This window comes from Eriocheir sinensis, chromosome 24 (assembly GCF_024679095.1).
Source record: "Eriocheir sinensis breed Jianghai 21 chromosome 24, ASM2467909v1, whole genome shotgun sequence".
Taxonomy (NCBI): domain Eukaryota; kingdom Metazoa; phylum Arthropoda; class Malacostraca; order Decapoda; family Varunidae; genus Eriocheir; species Eriocheir sinensis.
This window is the reverse complement of record NC_066532.1, coordinates 6366242-6380967: the sequence shown is the minus strand read 5'-3', so window position 1 is coordinate 6380967 and position 14726 is coordinate 6366242. Positions and strand designations below refer to the sequence as shown.

General features: G+C 45.4%; 1 protein-coding gene across 1 annotated transcript; it reads left to right on the top strand.

The window, feature by feature from the left end:
- The first annotated feature begins 4581 nt into the window (after positions 1 to 4581).
- LOC127003095 (uncharacterized) lies at positions 4582 to 5243 on the top strand. Its single transcript, XM_050869509.1, has 4 exons — positions 4582 to 4633; positions 4722 to 4892; positions 4968 to 5078; positions 5197 to 5243. The coding sequence occupies exons 1-4, from the start codon at positions 4603 to 4605 to the stop codon at positions 5241 to 5243; spliced, it is 360 nt and encodes a 119-aa protein (XP_050725466.1). The 5' UTR covers positions 4582 to 4602.
- Positions 5244 to 14726: the final 9483 nt, after the last annotated feature.

Sequence of the window (14726 nt, the reverse complement as noted above, 5' to 3'; positions counted from 1 at the left end):
CTCCAATATTTGAAAACCTACATAATTAGGCTGTCTTATCCGTATAGTCTTTTTCTTGTTCATGCAGATTACCCTTTCATCACCCAGGGGATAAACACCTTTAAAGGATGGGTTAGCTACGCATTTCAAAAGGTGTTCTTTTAGTGACATACTTCTGCTGTACTCCATACCTTACCTCTGAAAGCAGTGTACGACCGTAAACTGCGTTTGACATCATTTTGAAAATGCGACCTGAATTTTACACGTTTCCAGACCCGCTGGGTAACATTTCTTTCTATAAAAGGCTTAAGGTAGCGTGACTGACGGTAGCTATATATCCCGTGAATGCATTGAATTTCGAGACCCAGAGACATCAACAGCTGGAGTAAGTCTAGACTGATTAAATGATCTTTCAATCCGAGGTGAGATGCTACTAATTTTCTGTTTTTCTTGATAAGCTTGCGTCCCTCCGCTTCTAATAATCGCTGACTGTGAGGAGAGAGCATGTCTTCTGTGATATTCATGTGGGTGAGACATAGGGGAAACTCATCTGGCACGAGCTACATCGGCGGATACATTGAGAGTGTCGAGATGAAGCCAGTAGCCCGTGTCGCCATCTGTTGCATGATTCGCAATCCCAGTCTCTAAAAGACATCCATCTCCCCAGAACTGAGTCTCCTGATATCCCCACCGGTAAGGGCGAGCACATTACTGTTGCATACAAAGAATTAAAATCTAAATAAAATATATACGTCCCAGGTCCTCCATTTCCCGCGTGACTGCTTCTCATGAATGGTCGAACACAGGTTACAAACCCTCCTCGAATATTTCTTTTGACGAGGTGATACATTTCAGGACTGTGGGGTGGGTCAAGGCTGATGTCCGTTGATTTTAAAAGGCGTCGTAAGCATAAGACGACAGCGATACATAATGCACCACGTCTAGACCATATATTTCATGCATTGATGACCTGTATTTCATATAGACATCAGCTAATAAACCAACGTCGATCTCACAGTACAGTTTGACGTAATCACCTAAAGTCCGACAGGAGGTGCTGTTAAAGATGCGTTGGGCGTGCTCATACTCCTCTGGGGATAAGTCTTTCTGTTTCAGGAATCGCGAAAAGCTTCACGAGGTGGCAATCGCAGCTCTTTCAACCGTTCTAATTTGTTGATGTATTCATAACACAAAACTGTTTTTGTGTGCACACGCGAGTTCTCACGTCCTGGGGAGATAACTAACCATCTCATGCGCGTAACGGGTGCTGTAACCGGCTGCTACGTGACTCTCTACCAACTTCTTCAAACTGTCTCCATAACACTTAATGTGTCTTGGAACTGTAGGTCACCAATTCTCACTCTAAACAACTGTGTACTCGATTTAGATATAATACTAACGACACTCTCCGGTTCATTGAACTCTTTCAAGATGACAGAGACATCAAAACTCATATTGTGAGCCAAGGTGATAAGATAACGTCTCATATCTCTGCACTGCAAGTTACAGCGCGAACAATATGCTGCTAAGTAATTATGACGAGGGAGACTGTGATCATGATGTCTGTGGGTGGATGTTTCTCATCAAAAGACTGGAAACAAAGTTCGCATTGATTCTGTCTCTGAAAACGGACTTCGTCCACGTCGGTCATATGTATGGGGTACGTTACCGTCGTGACTTTGATACGACGCCAGACATCCGAGAGGTTAGTTATGAAATGATTAACAGCATCGATTCCTATATAACTGTCCTTTTACTACATTGCCTTGTCTGTCAACAATGAGATAGGCATAACCTAAGGCTTTTTGTTCTGCTATAACACAGCCCTTCTCACGCGGTGTTGAATATGTTTCAAAATCAAAGAAACACGTATGGGGAGAGTATGAATATGCGAAATTTCGGAAAGTTATCTTTTCATGATTATCAGGAAAAGCAGTGTTTGGGTAAAGTTGCACTGACAATGGTGATCGCGCAAGGTCACTGTACGTGGGAGACTGCTGAAACATATGGTGCAAAATTGTTGATCTGATTTCATGGGACGTCTAGTCAGTTTCTTGTAATAGCTTTCCAAATCTTTGATGAGTGTCATGTGTTTTCCGCCGAGTAAAAGGAGAGGGATAACTGTTGAAAACCTCCCATTTCCTTTCCTAGAGAGCGAAAGATGATACCTATCATCGCTTTTATGCAGAGTGTACACGTACAGGGAGACGCGATTCAAGTGTTCTAACTTAGATAAGCTTTCCCAACTCACGGGAGACGGTACACCATCACTCTTGACCCACTTTCTACAACTTGTAGGTCTCTACGGCTTGTCGGACGTTCTTCCACAATCTCCCTGTTTACGCATTTTGTAAGCAGCGATACACTGGATTACATGAGGATTGAATGCCGTTAGGATTGAAAATTTCATGTTTTCCCCGTAGAATACTAGGATATGGGATATAACTTCCTATACCGCTGTATGCTGCATACGTACAAAAATTAATATAAAAATCATTCACACTTGAAATGATAAAACCAGATCCTTCTACTTCACTGGTAAGGGTTTCTAGTCTACTCCGAAGTTGATCTATCCATCGATTAACAAGATCATCGATGTCCTGCGACGTGATTAGACGTGCACGGAAAGCAATATGCATATTGCGTGATATATCCTCGTCTATTGTTGAAAATTTTATGAGGGTTATACTTAGCTGTGGAAACACTTTTAATGTTGGAGGAAAATTATTACTATGACTTGCGAAATACTGTCGTATCTCCCCTATAAAGAAATCCCTGTATGCAGTGAGAAACAATATGGGATCTGCGTTGAAGTCCGACGGAATACTGTATTGGTGTCGCGTGTAGCATCTGTAAAAATTACTTCGTACGTCAATCAATTCAGGATATTCCTGTAATGGTGGAGATGACGTTGGAATGGAAACAACGTCTGGAAGGTGAGATGACGTGTCACTGGGACTCGCCTGAGGACTGGATGCAGCTGTTAGTACGTCACTGGATTCCAACTGCAAGCCACTGGGTCCCGCCTGAGGGGAAGATGATCTATCTGTGGGAGAATACAATACTTTTATACTTCTTTTCCTTTATTATTATTATTTATCTCTTAGTAGTAGTAGTAGTAGTACACTCATACACAACTTCAGTTAACCCATTACCCTCCTTAAAATATTTTCTTATTATAAATTTCCTTACCTCGTATATTCCCACCCCCACGATGAAGTTTTCGTTTTTGTTTTGTTTCAGAGGATGAACTGTTGATCGCTGTATTCGAGCACTCACCGACGTCTGTGTGGAATTGATTATTAGTAGTAGTAGAAGTTGTAGTAGTAGTAGTAATATCAGTAATAGTATTAGCAGTATTACACTCATACACAACTTCAGTTAACATAGTCTCATTAAAATAAAATCATAAAATTCTTACTGTGCTCTTGTGACATGCGTCCTTCGCAGTTGTGTGTCGAGGTCTCAAACATCATCCCACACGTCTCGCATAACAGTTTTCTTGTTTCTGACACATAGAGCATGTGGAATGAGAATAATGAAATTGTCCACATGATTCACAGAATATGCGGACTAGGACATCGCGGAATGAACACACGTGCTTGCCTGAATGCAAAGCTCCACATTTTCACATAATATACGGTTATTACTTTTCATGCTCACGAAGCCTCCGTTGAGGCGGATCTGCAGTCCAAACTAAGCCACGCGCTCATATAAAGGCCAAGTCACCCTCCCACCTCCATCCCCGAACAGATGTTTTCATGGTTACCAGCTACCTATAGAAAACGGCTTTCAATTATTTCTCCTTTTTATTTATTGCCTCTTCCATTCTTTCTTTAAATTATTCTCGTTTCTTTATTTCTCTTTCACTTTCTCTTATTTCTATTCAAAATATCTCTCTCTCTCTCTCTCTCTCTCTCTCTCTCTCTCTCTCTGTCTCTCTCTCTCTCTCTCTCTCTCTCTCTCTCTTTCTCTCTCTCTCTCTCTCTCTCTCTCTCTCTCTCTCTCTCTCTCTCTCTCTCTTTGTCTCTCACTCTCTCTCTTACACTGTCTCTCACTCTCTCTCTCTCTCGCTTTCTCACTTTTTTCTTTTATAACTTAGATCCAAGGTTGTATTCACTGTCATTACATCACTTTATACAAGTACATCCGTATATGACGGTGTATAGATTAGCATATAGATTACAGGGTCTGCAATCCCTTGTGTGTGGCATTTACACGATGTACTTTTGCTATCTCCTCAGTCATCACCCCCTTAAACGTGTCATGTATTCCCTCCATGCAACCTTTAAGAAAGGACAGCATTTCTATAATGATAAACTTATCACGCGATTGGGATACAAACTCTTTCCATTACCACAATGTGAAACAACATTCTGCTTACTTAGTAACGCAAGGCATTGTCGACGAGAGATTTGCAACGTTATCATGTAAAGCATGGTGCCATGCTAAAGAGAGGGGTAGACGCGGGAGAACACCTGGAGGTATGCTAGAGGAACAGCTGCTATCGCAACACTTGCGTGTATGGGTTGCCAATTGGTTTCCATACTGATGCATATAAACACAGACGTCCACCTACTACAACCGCACTTTACCAGCAAGTTGAAGTGTATACGCAACGTGATGGCTAAACGGTTCTCGTCAACCACGTTCGGTAAGTGACATCAGTTGCTATCTACATGGTTTGTTAAATCATCAATACCGTTTCCTCATTCTGTATTTACTCTCTTGTTTGTTTTCAGATGGTCTGGTAATCAACATTAATTATTACTGTTCTCGCAACTCACCAGATGAAAGCATGATACGAGAAAGTGTCGATGCAGACGCACCGAGCAGGGAGACTGAAGGACGTGGTGCTGTTAAGCACAAGAAACGTATCATCACAGACTACAAAGCACCCCCTCCAAAGATCGGTATGTATGCATCTATATGGAATGATAACTCATCCATTTCTTTAAGGCGTTCGAGTAATTATTACTGTTCTCCAGGTGAAACCGCGAGGCGGGAAAACGCTGACGCAGAAATGCTGAGCATGGCAGCTGAAGGTTGCGAGGATGCTCCATACAGGAATCTCATCTCCTCCAAAGAACGACTCCAAGGTACCCTCAGCCGAAATCACCGTGGATTTGACGCTCCATCCCTGCGGAGGAGACAAAGGATGACAAGCAGCCGTCAAAGGAAGAAAAATCTGCCTTCAATCCGTCGTTTACACCCAAGATCTTACCTCCATCTCTGTTGAAAAGAAACGAGTTGCATCCATCTAAATTGCGTGTGTTTGTATGTTATTACTAAGACGTGTTTTTCTTTTTTGCGTGGTTAAATAAAATTATAAAATGATTCTGGTTTATTTCTGTATCCCCGTTACTTGTTAATAAACCCTCGACGGCGACTGAAAAATCCGAGTGGTATCCTGGGATTCGAACCCGCGTCGTCCACCACGCGGCGAATGTGAACCCAGTACGCTACCAGTTCGGTCACCGCATACCCTACACCCTACACGCTCCCTCTTAGACAGAACGAGGCATGGCGCAGCCCATGTCTCGCCGCTCCCGGACTCGTCACCTCCCACCAACCGCTCCATAGCACAGCCCGCGCTCCCTCCCCATAGCAGGTCACTGCCGATCCCTCTGTCCCGCCCCACGCTCCCTTGACCCGCCAAAACAAGCCGCTATGACATAGGATACTACGGAAGTCTTTCCGCCTCCGCCCCACGCTCCCTTGCCCCGCCAAAACAAGCCGGTATGACAGCCTGCCACTACGGCTGATTATTCCGCCCCGCCCCACACCCATTGCCCCGCCAAAACAAGCCGCTATGGCGCAGGATACTACGGATGTCCTTCCGCCCCCCCACCCACGTGTTTTTCCGCCCCCCCCCACGCACCCTTGCCCCGCCAAAACAAGCCGGTATGGCGCAGGATACTACGGATGTCCTTCCGCCCTCCGCCCCACGTGTTTTCCGCCCCGCCCCACGCTCCCTTGCCCCGCCAAAACAAGCCGATATAATAGCCTGCCACTACGGCTGATTATTCCGCCCCGCCCCACGCCATATTGCCCCGCCAAAACAAGCCAGTATGGCAATATTATAACTACTCCTAGGATGCAGGGGTCATCCATGTCGGCCACGTACACAGAGAGGAACTCTTCCTTTCCTCCGAGCTCAAACTTCACGTCCACTGGGCCTCTGAGCTCTGCGTAGTGTCCTGTGACTCCGCACAGTCGATGCGGCGTCTTAGGAAGCCGACGATGACTCACCACGTCAGGCCGCACCAATGTGCGTTCCGAGCCTGTGTCGACGACCACAGGCCACAACACTCCGTCAACCTTGCCCTCCACTTGGCAGCTTGTCATGGTGGTTCTCCTGCACACTGATATCTTCGGGGCATGTACAGGACAGACTGGTCGTTGCCCCCGTGAACCAGTCCTTCTTAGTTTCCCGAGTGGTGGTCCCTCGTTGGGGGCACATTTTTCCGACACTCATTCTTCCAGTGCCCCTTTTCTCCACAGGTCCAGCACTTGGGTCCTTCCCTGGGCTTCTTCTTAGCGGCACCTTCATATTCCTTCTTCCTCTTATAGCATTCGTTCTCCTTGTGCCCAACCTTCTCGCAGTACCAGCACGTTCCTTGGAACCTGTCTGTGTCGCTGACAGCGCCCTTTCGTGCCCTAAAGCCAGAAGTCGAGTCGTCCCTGAAGCTTGATAAGCTAGACCTAACAAAGGACTCAAACTCCATGGCACGTGCCAGAGCTTCCTGCATTGATGTTGGCTTAGCTTGGTTCACTTGTATCTTCAGCTGAGGGCTGTCCAGGGTATCGATGAATTGATCACGCAGCAAAACCGTCAGCAGGTCAGGGGTGGCACCTGGTATGCCTTGTGCGCCATGCTCTCAAGGTCCTGAGCGAGTTCCTGGAGAGACTCGCCGCGCCTCCTGTTGCGGGTTCTGAACCTAACCCTGAAGAGCTCGCTCTGGTGCTTGGTCCCATATCGTTGCTCCAGCGCCTGTGCCAGCCCGCTGTAGCTGCCCTTTGTCGCATTGTCGAGCTGAGCAAGGACCTCCAGCGCCGCCCCTTTCAGGCTAGTGGCCAGCTGTACCGCGCACTCTTGGTCATCCCATCCGTTCCGAGCTGCCAACAGCTCAAACTGAGCGCGGTAAGCCTCCCAGGAGACCTTGCCATCAAACTCCTGAGGCTTCTTTCTAACAGGCGAACCCAGCAGACCCATGGGGCTGGCGGAACTTCTTGGGGATAAACTCAGGCGAAACAGGGCTCAAACTACCCCGGACTTGCGTAGGAGAAGCATCTTGGGTACAACTAGCCCCTGCAGGCACTGGCTGTCCGTTTCCAGCCAAGCAGTCTTCAAGGGCCTTCACTCTGTCACTTACTTCTAGTATTTCTTTGTGTGTCGTCTCCGTACCACCTCCATCTCTTGTTGAAGATTTGTGTGTTCTTTCTCCACTTCTATCAGGCGTTGTCCCAAGTTCGTGGTCACATCAGTCATTTCTCTTCGCACTGATTCACTTCCATCTTGTACTGCTTTTAGCTGTAGCTGTAATCCCGTGAAGCGATCTTCTAGCTGTTCTTTGAGTTCTTGGAGTGTTCCTTCTTGTTGTTGCTGTGCTCTTTCTTGTTGTTCTTTGAGTTCTTGGAGTGTTCCTTCTTGTTGTTGCTGTGCTCTTCTTGTTGTTCTTTGAGTTCTTGGTGTGCTTTTTCTTGTTGTTCCTTGAGTTCTTGGAGTTCCTTCTTGTTGTTGCTGTGCTCTTTCTTGTTGTTCTTGAGTTCTTGGAGTGCTCTTTCTTGTTTCTCCCCCTGTAGTCTCAAGGCTTCCAAAAGTTCAGTCAACATGTCGTCCCTCTGGGCAGCTTGGGAACGAGTCTCCATGGCGAAAAACAAATGCCTACACTCCTGACACCAGTGTTATGCCGGACGTGTTACTTGGGTTCCGCGTCACCGTCAGGAGACTCCGTGGGAGGGAGATATGTAAACACTTTGCACAGTTTCTGTAGTTTAATGTTCTTCCTTAGTAGTACACTTCACTCTGACTCTTCACTTACCACTAGCTTACTATCACTGGGACTGGCCCTCTCTCGCCCTCTTCTCCTATATATATCCAGAACAGTACAGTCTAGAATATTACAGTATATTTCAGATCATACAAGAACATGTAGCAAAAATATATGCGAGTTGGCAACACTTCCCGCCTGGCGCCGGGCCGCGCCCGGGGGGGCGCGCACGGCTCGCCTTTATCCCCGCCCCTTTGCTCGTTTCTCCGGGAGCCTTCTAGAGGCCTATGGTCGCCGGGGGAAGCTTCCAGCACAACAATATATATATATATATATATATATATATATATATATATATATATATATATATATATATATATATATATATCTATATATATATATATATATATATATATATATATATATATATACCATGTTACTGAGATGTGATGCTGTTATGAATATGAATGTGATGTGATTATAATGAGTATTTGATACGGCATGGATACGATGAAAAACATGTTATCTGATGTGAAGATGAATGTGTTATATTGTGTATATATGAATTTGAATATCATACGATATATATGGTATCTATATATAAATGATATGATTTGAACATTACAACCCGTTGCCTTGCTTCGTGGCAAGGTATACGTATCATTATACAGTGTGTGTGTGTGTGTGTGTGTGTGTGTGTGTGTGTGTGTTACACACGAATTGTACCGTACCATTATACGGTGTGTGTGTGTGTGTGTGTGTGTGTGTGTGTTACACACGAATTGTACCGTACCATTATACGGCGTGGTGTGTGTGTGTGTGTGTGTGTGTGTCTTACACACGAATTATACTGTACCATTATAATGTGTGTGTGTGTGTGTGTGTGTGTGTGTGTGTGTGTGTTACACTTGTATATGTATATTCCTTGACCTATCAAGAAGCTCATATGTCTTGACATTATGTTCTTTAACATTTAAGACTTCGCTGATAAGTTTCAATTGATGTATTTGTATCATTATCACTATTATGCATACTTAATGAATAAATTATTTGTCCAGCATATTCCTATACAATAATAGTTAAATAACAGCTTATTTGCAGTCAGTTACCTTTTCATTATGTATGTTAAAACAAGTAATAATACTAATGAACAAACAAACAACAGAAGGAAAACAGTGAGGTTAAATTGAGGCCTGACAGCAGCCCAGGCTGACCTGACCGCTATCCCTACCGCCTTGTTCACCCGTGCCATCAGGATCACCCGCTGCCCCGAGGGTGAGTTTTGATCACTGTGGTGGCCAGGCGCCTTGTTCACCCGTGCCATCAGGATCACCCGCTGCCCCAAGGGTGAATTTTGATCACTGTGGTGGCCAGGCGCCTTGTTCACCCGTGCCATCAGGATCACCCGCTGCCCCAAGGGTGAGTTTTGATCACTGTGGTGGCCAGGCGCCTTGTTCACCCGTGCCATCAGGATCACCCGCTGCCCCAAGGGTGAGTTTTGATCACTGTGGTGGCCAGGCGCCTTGTTCACCCATGCGGTAATACTTCTAAGAAGTCCGCCTCCCTCTCCACCACTCCAGCCCCCCTTACCCCCCAAGACAAGCCTGGGGAAACGGGGTTTGGGGGGGAAGCCAAAATCACTGAAAAATGGGCTTCCAAAATTTCCCTAGAAAAATCGATAAATTAAAGAAAATTCCGTACATGTGGGGGGGTCCAGGGGGGCAAAGCCCCCTCGTTAGCAGGTCGTAAAGTTCAGTTGGAGTAGTTTAAATATGCTCCCCACCAAAAAAAAAAAACCACGATTTTCCGGCGCATCATACATGTGGGGGGGTCCAGAGGGGGGCGCAGCCCCCCTTAGTTAGCAGGGGGCGAGGGGGGCTATTAGGCTATAAAGTTGGGACTTTCCTTACTCTCAAGACTAGGGAATTTTCCTTCATTTAGGGATTTTTCTAAGGAAATTTTGGAAGCCCATTTTTCAGTGATTTTGGCTTCCCCCCCAAACCTCGGTTCCCCACAGTTCACCAGGCTTGTCTTGGTGGTAGGGGGGGCTGGAGTGGCGGAGGGGGAGGCGGACTTCTTAGAAAGTATTACCACCCGTGCCATCAGGATAACCCGCTGCCCCGAGGGTGAGTTTTGATCACTGTGGTGGCCAGGCGCCTTGTTCACCCGTGCAGTAATACTTTCTAAGAAGTCCGCCTCCCCCTGAGCCACTCCAGCCCCCCTACCCCCCAAGACAAGCCTGGGGAACTGTGGGGAAACGGGGTTTGGGGGGGGAAGCCAAAATCACTGAAAAATGACTTCCAAAATTTCCCTAGAAAAATCCCTAAATTAAGGAAAATTCCCTACATGTGGGGGGGTTGTTGCATTGCAAATGCATAGTTTTTGAGTTATGGGGGTTTGAAAAATACCCTAGATGTAGGGAAATTCCTTACAATTACTTAGATGTAGGGAAATTTCGTACATTCCGGGATTTTTTTACAACGTACGGAAACCACGCAATTTCACTCACTCTCCATACCAAAGAGGGGTTTGAGGGGGGCAAAGCCCCCCTGTTACAGTATAAAGGTCATAATGAAGTATCTAAACGGTAAGTAATTTACGTCATAAGAATCTTGCAACCATCATGTACGACTATGTATTCACTTACTGGTAGCATGTACGAACGTGTGAAGCAGGTTTGGTACCACGTACGAACGTGTGAAGCAGGTTAGTGACAAAGCTTCTTCGGAGGAGGACGGGTCTGGTGAAGCTACCAGACCGTCTTGGCGTCGTCAGTAATGTAATAGCTAATGTTGAAGAAGGGGATGTAAGCACCTCTTTCAATGTCCCTCAGTTAGCTGTTAGGTCGTAAAGTTCGGTTGGGGTACTTTAAGAGGGGGGGTCCAGCCCCCCTTGCCGCCGGACCGTCTGGTTAGCAGTGGGGTCGAAGGGGGCAAAGCCCCCCATTAGCAGGTCGTAAAGTTCGGTTGGAGTACGTAGTTTAAATATGCTCCCCCACCCAAATACCCCGATTTCCTGCGGGTCCCCCAAGATCGTTGGGGGAAGGGGCTGGATCTGGATCCGCTACTGGCGCCGCCTTCATATTATGATTGAGGGACATGTATTTTGTTTTTTAACTATGATAAATGGAGGCGTATTATCGTATTCTGGAGGCGTGAAGTCAATATCCACAATCCCCTTGTATACTGGGAACACGAACCCATGAAGCAGATTCAAAATGCGGTCAGTCAGGATTCACGCGTTCGAACAGCTTGGGCAGGAGGTTCGAGAGCCTGCACTTGCTCTAGAACCCGCAGTACTGTTTAAGGGGCGGTGTTGGACGGATTACGGCTAGCTGGTGGTTTTGCTTGTGTCAGTGATAAACAATGAAGATACACCGTGTTTGGTGCCACGGATGCTACTGTGTTGCCTTCAGCTTTGATCCTCTGATTTTATTATCTCACTAGAAGTGTGCTTCCTGGTTGTTAGGGTTACACAACACAAGGTTAAATTATTATGAGGTTTATTCACATTATGTTGGTATATAATGGTAGCGAGCTTATGGAAGTTTAGTAACAATATTATTTACAATTCATCATTCTGTTGGTAATGGTAGCGAGCTTACTGAAGTTAATTCACAATGCCATTGACAACTCATTATTCTGTTTGTAATGGTTGCGAGCTTTTACTGAGCTACTTTACAATACTGATTACAACTCATCATTCCAATCACCAGTAGGGCATACTCATCACAGAACATTTCATAGAATATATATCTATAGAGTCCTGGCCATGGCTAAAAAAAACTACCTTAGTCAAGTTTCTATGGTGCATAATTATACAATAAAATGTATCCCTTCAACCACTGATCGATATGTGTTCACAAGGATGATCATGGGGGCAAGGTATTCGTGTGGAGTTAAGATACCAAGAAGGTGATCATAAGCCCACACAAAAAGGGATGTTCACGTACTACTGACACACAACAAGTGAGGTACCAGCTCAGTCAGTATGCTAGGGAACCTGTGGAGGTGAGGTCGAGACAGTGTGTGTCAATTCAACTCTTTAAGTAACATTAACATTATATCAAGATAACACACGTACAAGCTTGCTCCCTAGGAGCTGGGTTCAACGTACCTGTGGGGGTGAGGTCGAGACGGTGTGTGAGGGAGACTCTCTCACACCATCGGCTTCTCACCCCCCCCCCCACTGCCCGCGTGCTAGCCAGAGGCTAGTGAACGCATTTATCAGTGGTTTAGTTAACATACAATTGGCCTGTTCTACCAGTTCAGAAGGAGTTCCGAAGCAACTGGTTCTCTCTCACTCAATACAGGTGAAAAATTCTGCTCGTCAATCCTTCGTGAAAAAACTAACTAATGATCATTTGGCACCTTCGGCTGAGGCGTAGTCACACCACCAGCTCCACATCTGGTTCATCTGTCGGTCAACACATCAGTTATTACAGGTTATCAATTTCTCAGTTTTCCCCGCATTGCACTACTAGCAGGACAGAAACCTTGTGATGGGGTGACAATCTACTGGCACCAGTGCTAGAGAGAGGGCATGAGTGTGGTGTAGGCGGTTAATGTGGGCGCAGATGGCCTCCGGCACCACGCCAGACCGGTAAGGTGAGCATCGTTTGGTGGGTTCACTGCGCTTCTCTACGAAAACAAGCTTGGAGATCCAGTGAGAATGCGTGGTTTCCGTATGGGGAACACTAAATTCGTCGCAAACACTCATTTTAGTGGCAGTGGGAGGAAAAATCCCTAAATGTAGGAAATTTCCCAAGATTAGGGAATTTTTGTCCCCCCCCACACCCACACCCACAAAAATACGCGATTGCGACAGATTTTGTGTCCCACCCGAAACCCTGCATTCCCACAGGTCCCCAAGCTTGTTTTGGGGGTGAGGGGGGGAGTATGGGCAAACACTAGAATTGTACCTTTTCTTCATGTAAAATAGTTTACGTGGTATAAAATATGGATTAAATTTGAGGAAAAGTCACGTGACTTGGAAACGGGTGCTGATTGGTCGTGACGTCACTAGGCACATCGGAAGGCCGCCAACTTTATGTTTCTCTGAAATTTTGTGTTGTGGTGTATGTCTCTAGTGGCTAGCAATGCCTGGAAACGTAACCAGCAGTCGTTGGTGCTTCGTGCCAATGTGCAAGAGTACGGTCAAAAGTTCTCCACGGAAGATATTTCTGTCTGTGCCAGTGAATCCTGCAGTAAGGAAAAATTGTTGGTTGGCTGTTCGACGACAGCTCCCAGTGTCCACATGTCATTTTTACTGCTGTGAAGATCATTTCAACTTGAGTATAATGTATACATAACGTTTTCATGGCACTGTAGCTATATTAGATCTACTGTGTTTTCTAAATGAAACCAACACATTTCTTAGGGTGTGAAGCTGTAGGATACACAACAGCAATGATTAATATTTTTCCATACAATCTCATTGTACTTACTAAAGTGATTAATTTCTTTGACAGGTGAGTAAACCAGGTGAGACTAGTGTTGCCACAGAAAACATATTCTGAACAAAACAATAACTATACCATCTGATCATTTGTGCAAGTAAAGTCAACCTTTATTATTCTCTTTAGTTTCCCCTCGGACTAATTTTTAATCATGAACTCAACTATTCTCTCTACCTCTCTACTGTCACGTCCTCTGATTATAAAATATTGGTCTGCATTCGTTTTCTTCTTATTCATCTTCAGGCGTTGATTCTCTCTCTCTCTCTCTGACATTCTTGAGCCATTGTTTTCTCTAGGTTAGGCAAGTTTCCTTCATACTAATATAAATTCTACCTTGATTATTCTCTTTAGTTCCCCCTCGGACTAACTTTTAATTGCAAACTCAACTATTCTCTCCACCTCACTACTGTCTCGTCCTCTGATAATGAAATATTTGGCTACATTCGTCTTCTTATTCACCTCTCTCTCTCTCTCAATAAACATATATACTTTCCAATATGTTCATACATACACCCTCTGAGAACCTATAGCCCATTATTCAAGAAGTTTTGAGGTACTCTACAGAGTAGAGGCGAATCAGTTGATTTCACTCCCATTTTAATAATATAACATATTTCCAACACTCTTAAGGTGTTCAGTAAGCACCTATAACATACCTGTTGGGCGCAGTTTGTAGCTGGAGTGGCCATAGCTGATAAAAAAACAATGGTAAATATGGACACAACACTGGTACTGTCGTCTGCTGTACTCTGCTCATGCCTGATGACGTCACAAGCTCATGGTGGCTTCTCCCCGTGAGATGAGAAGAATTTGAGATATCTCTCCAATATCCAGTAAACTAGCGATTTATAGGTTGTAATATGTGCACTAAGTTATCATTGGTTCGTGGAACAATGCATTTCTAGGCTCTTCCCAGAACCGGAAACATGTCCATTGTGGAGAATCACTCCCGCGCCTCTATAATACGATATTACACCTCCATATTATGGTTAAGGGACTAAATACATATCCCTTAACCTTAATATGAAGGTGGAAGTACTTAAAAGTTAAGAAAAAGGCCGAATTAGTCCCCTTCCCCCAACGATCTTGGGGGACCCGCGGGAAGTCGGGGTTTTTGGGTGGAGGAGTATATTTAAACTATTCCAACCAAACTTTACGATGTGCTAACGGAGGGCTTTGCCCCCCTCGACCCCCCTGCTAACCAAGGGAGGCTCCGCCCCTCCTGGACCCCCCCTTACCTTTACTGGACCGAATGTCTACCACGTCCGTCCACCATTTCTCAGAGATGGGCAAGT

Coding starts and splice junctions, on each gene's coding strand:
- LOC127003095 (XM_050869509.1), top strand. CDS start 4,603: ATGGCTAAACGGTTCTCGTCAACCACGTTCG. Junction 4,634..4,721: donor GTTCTCGTCAACCACGTTCG/GTAAGTGACATC, acceptor GTTTGTTTTCAG/ATGGTCTGGTAATCAACATT. Junction 5,079..5,196: donor CTCCAAAGAACGACTCCAAG/GTACCCTCAGCC, acceptor TTTACACCCAAG/ATCTTACCTCCATCTCTGTT.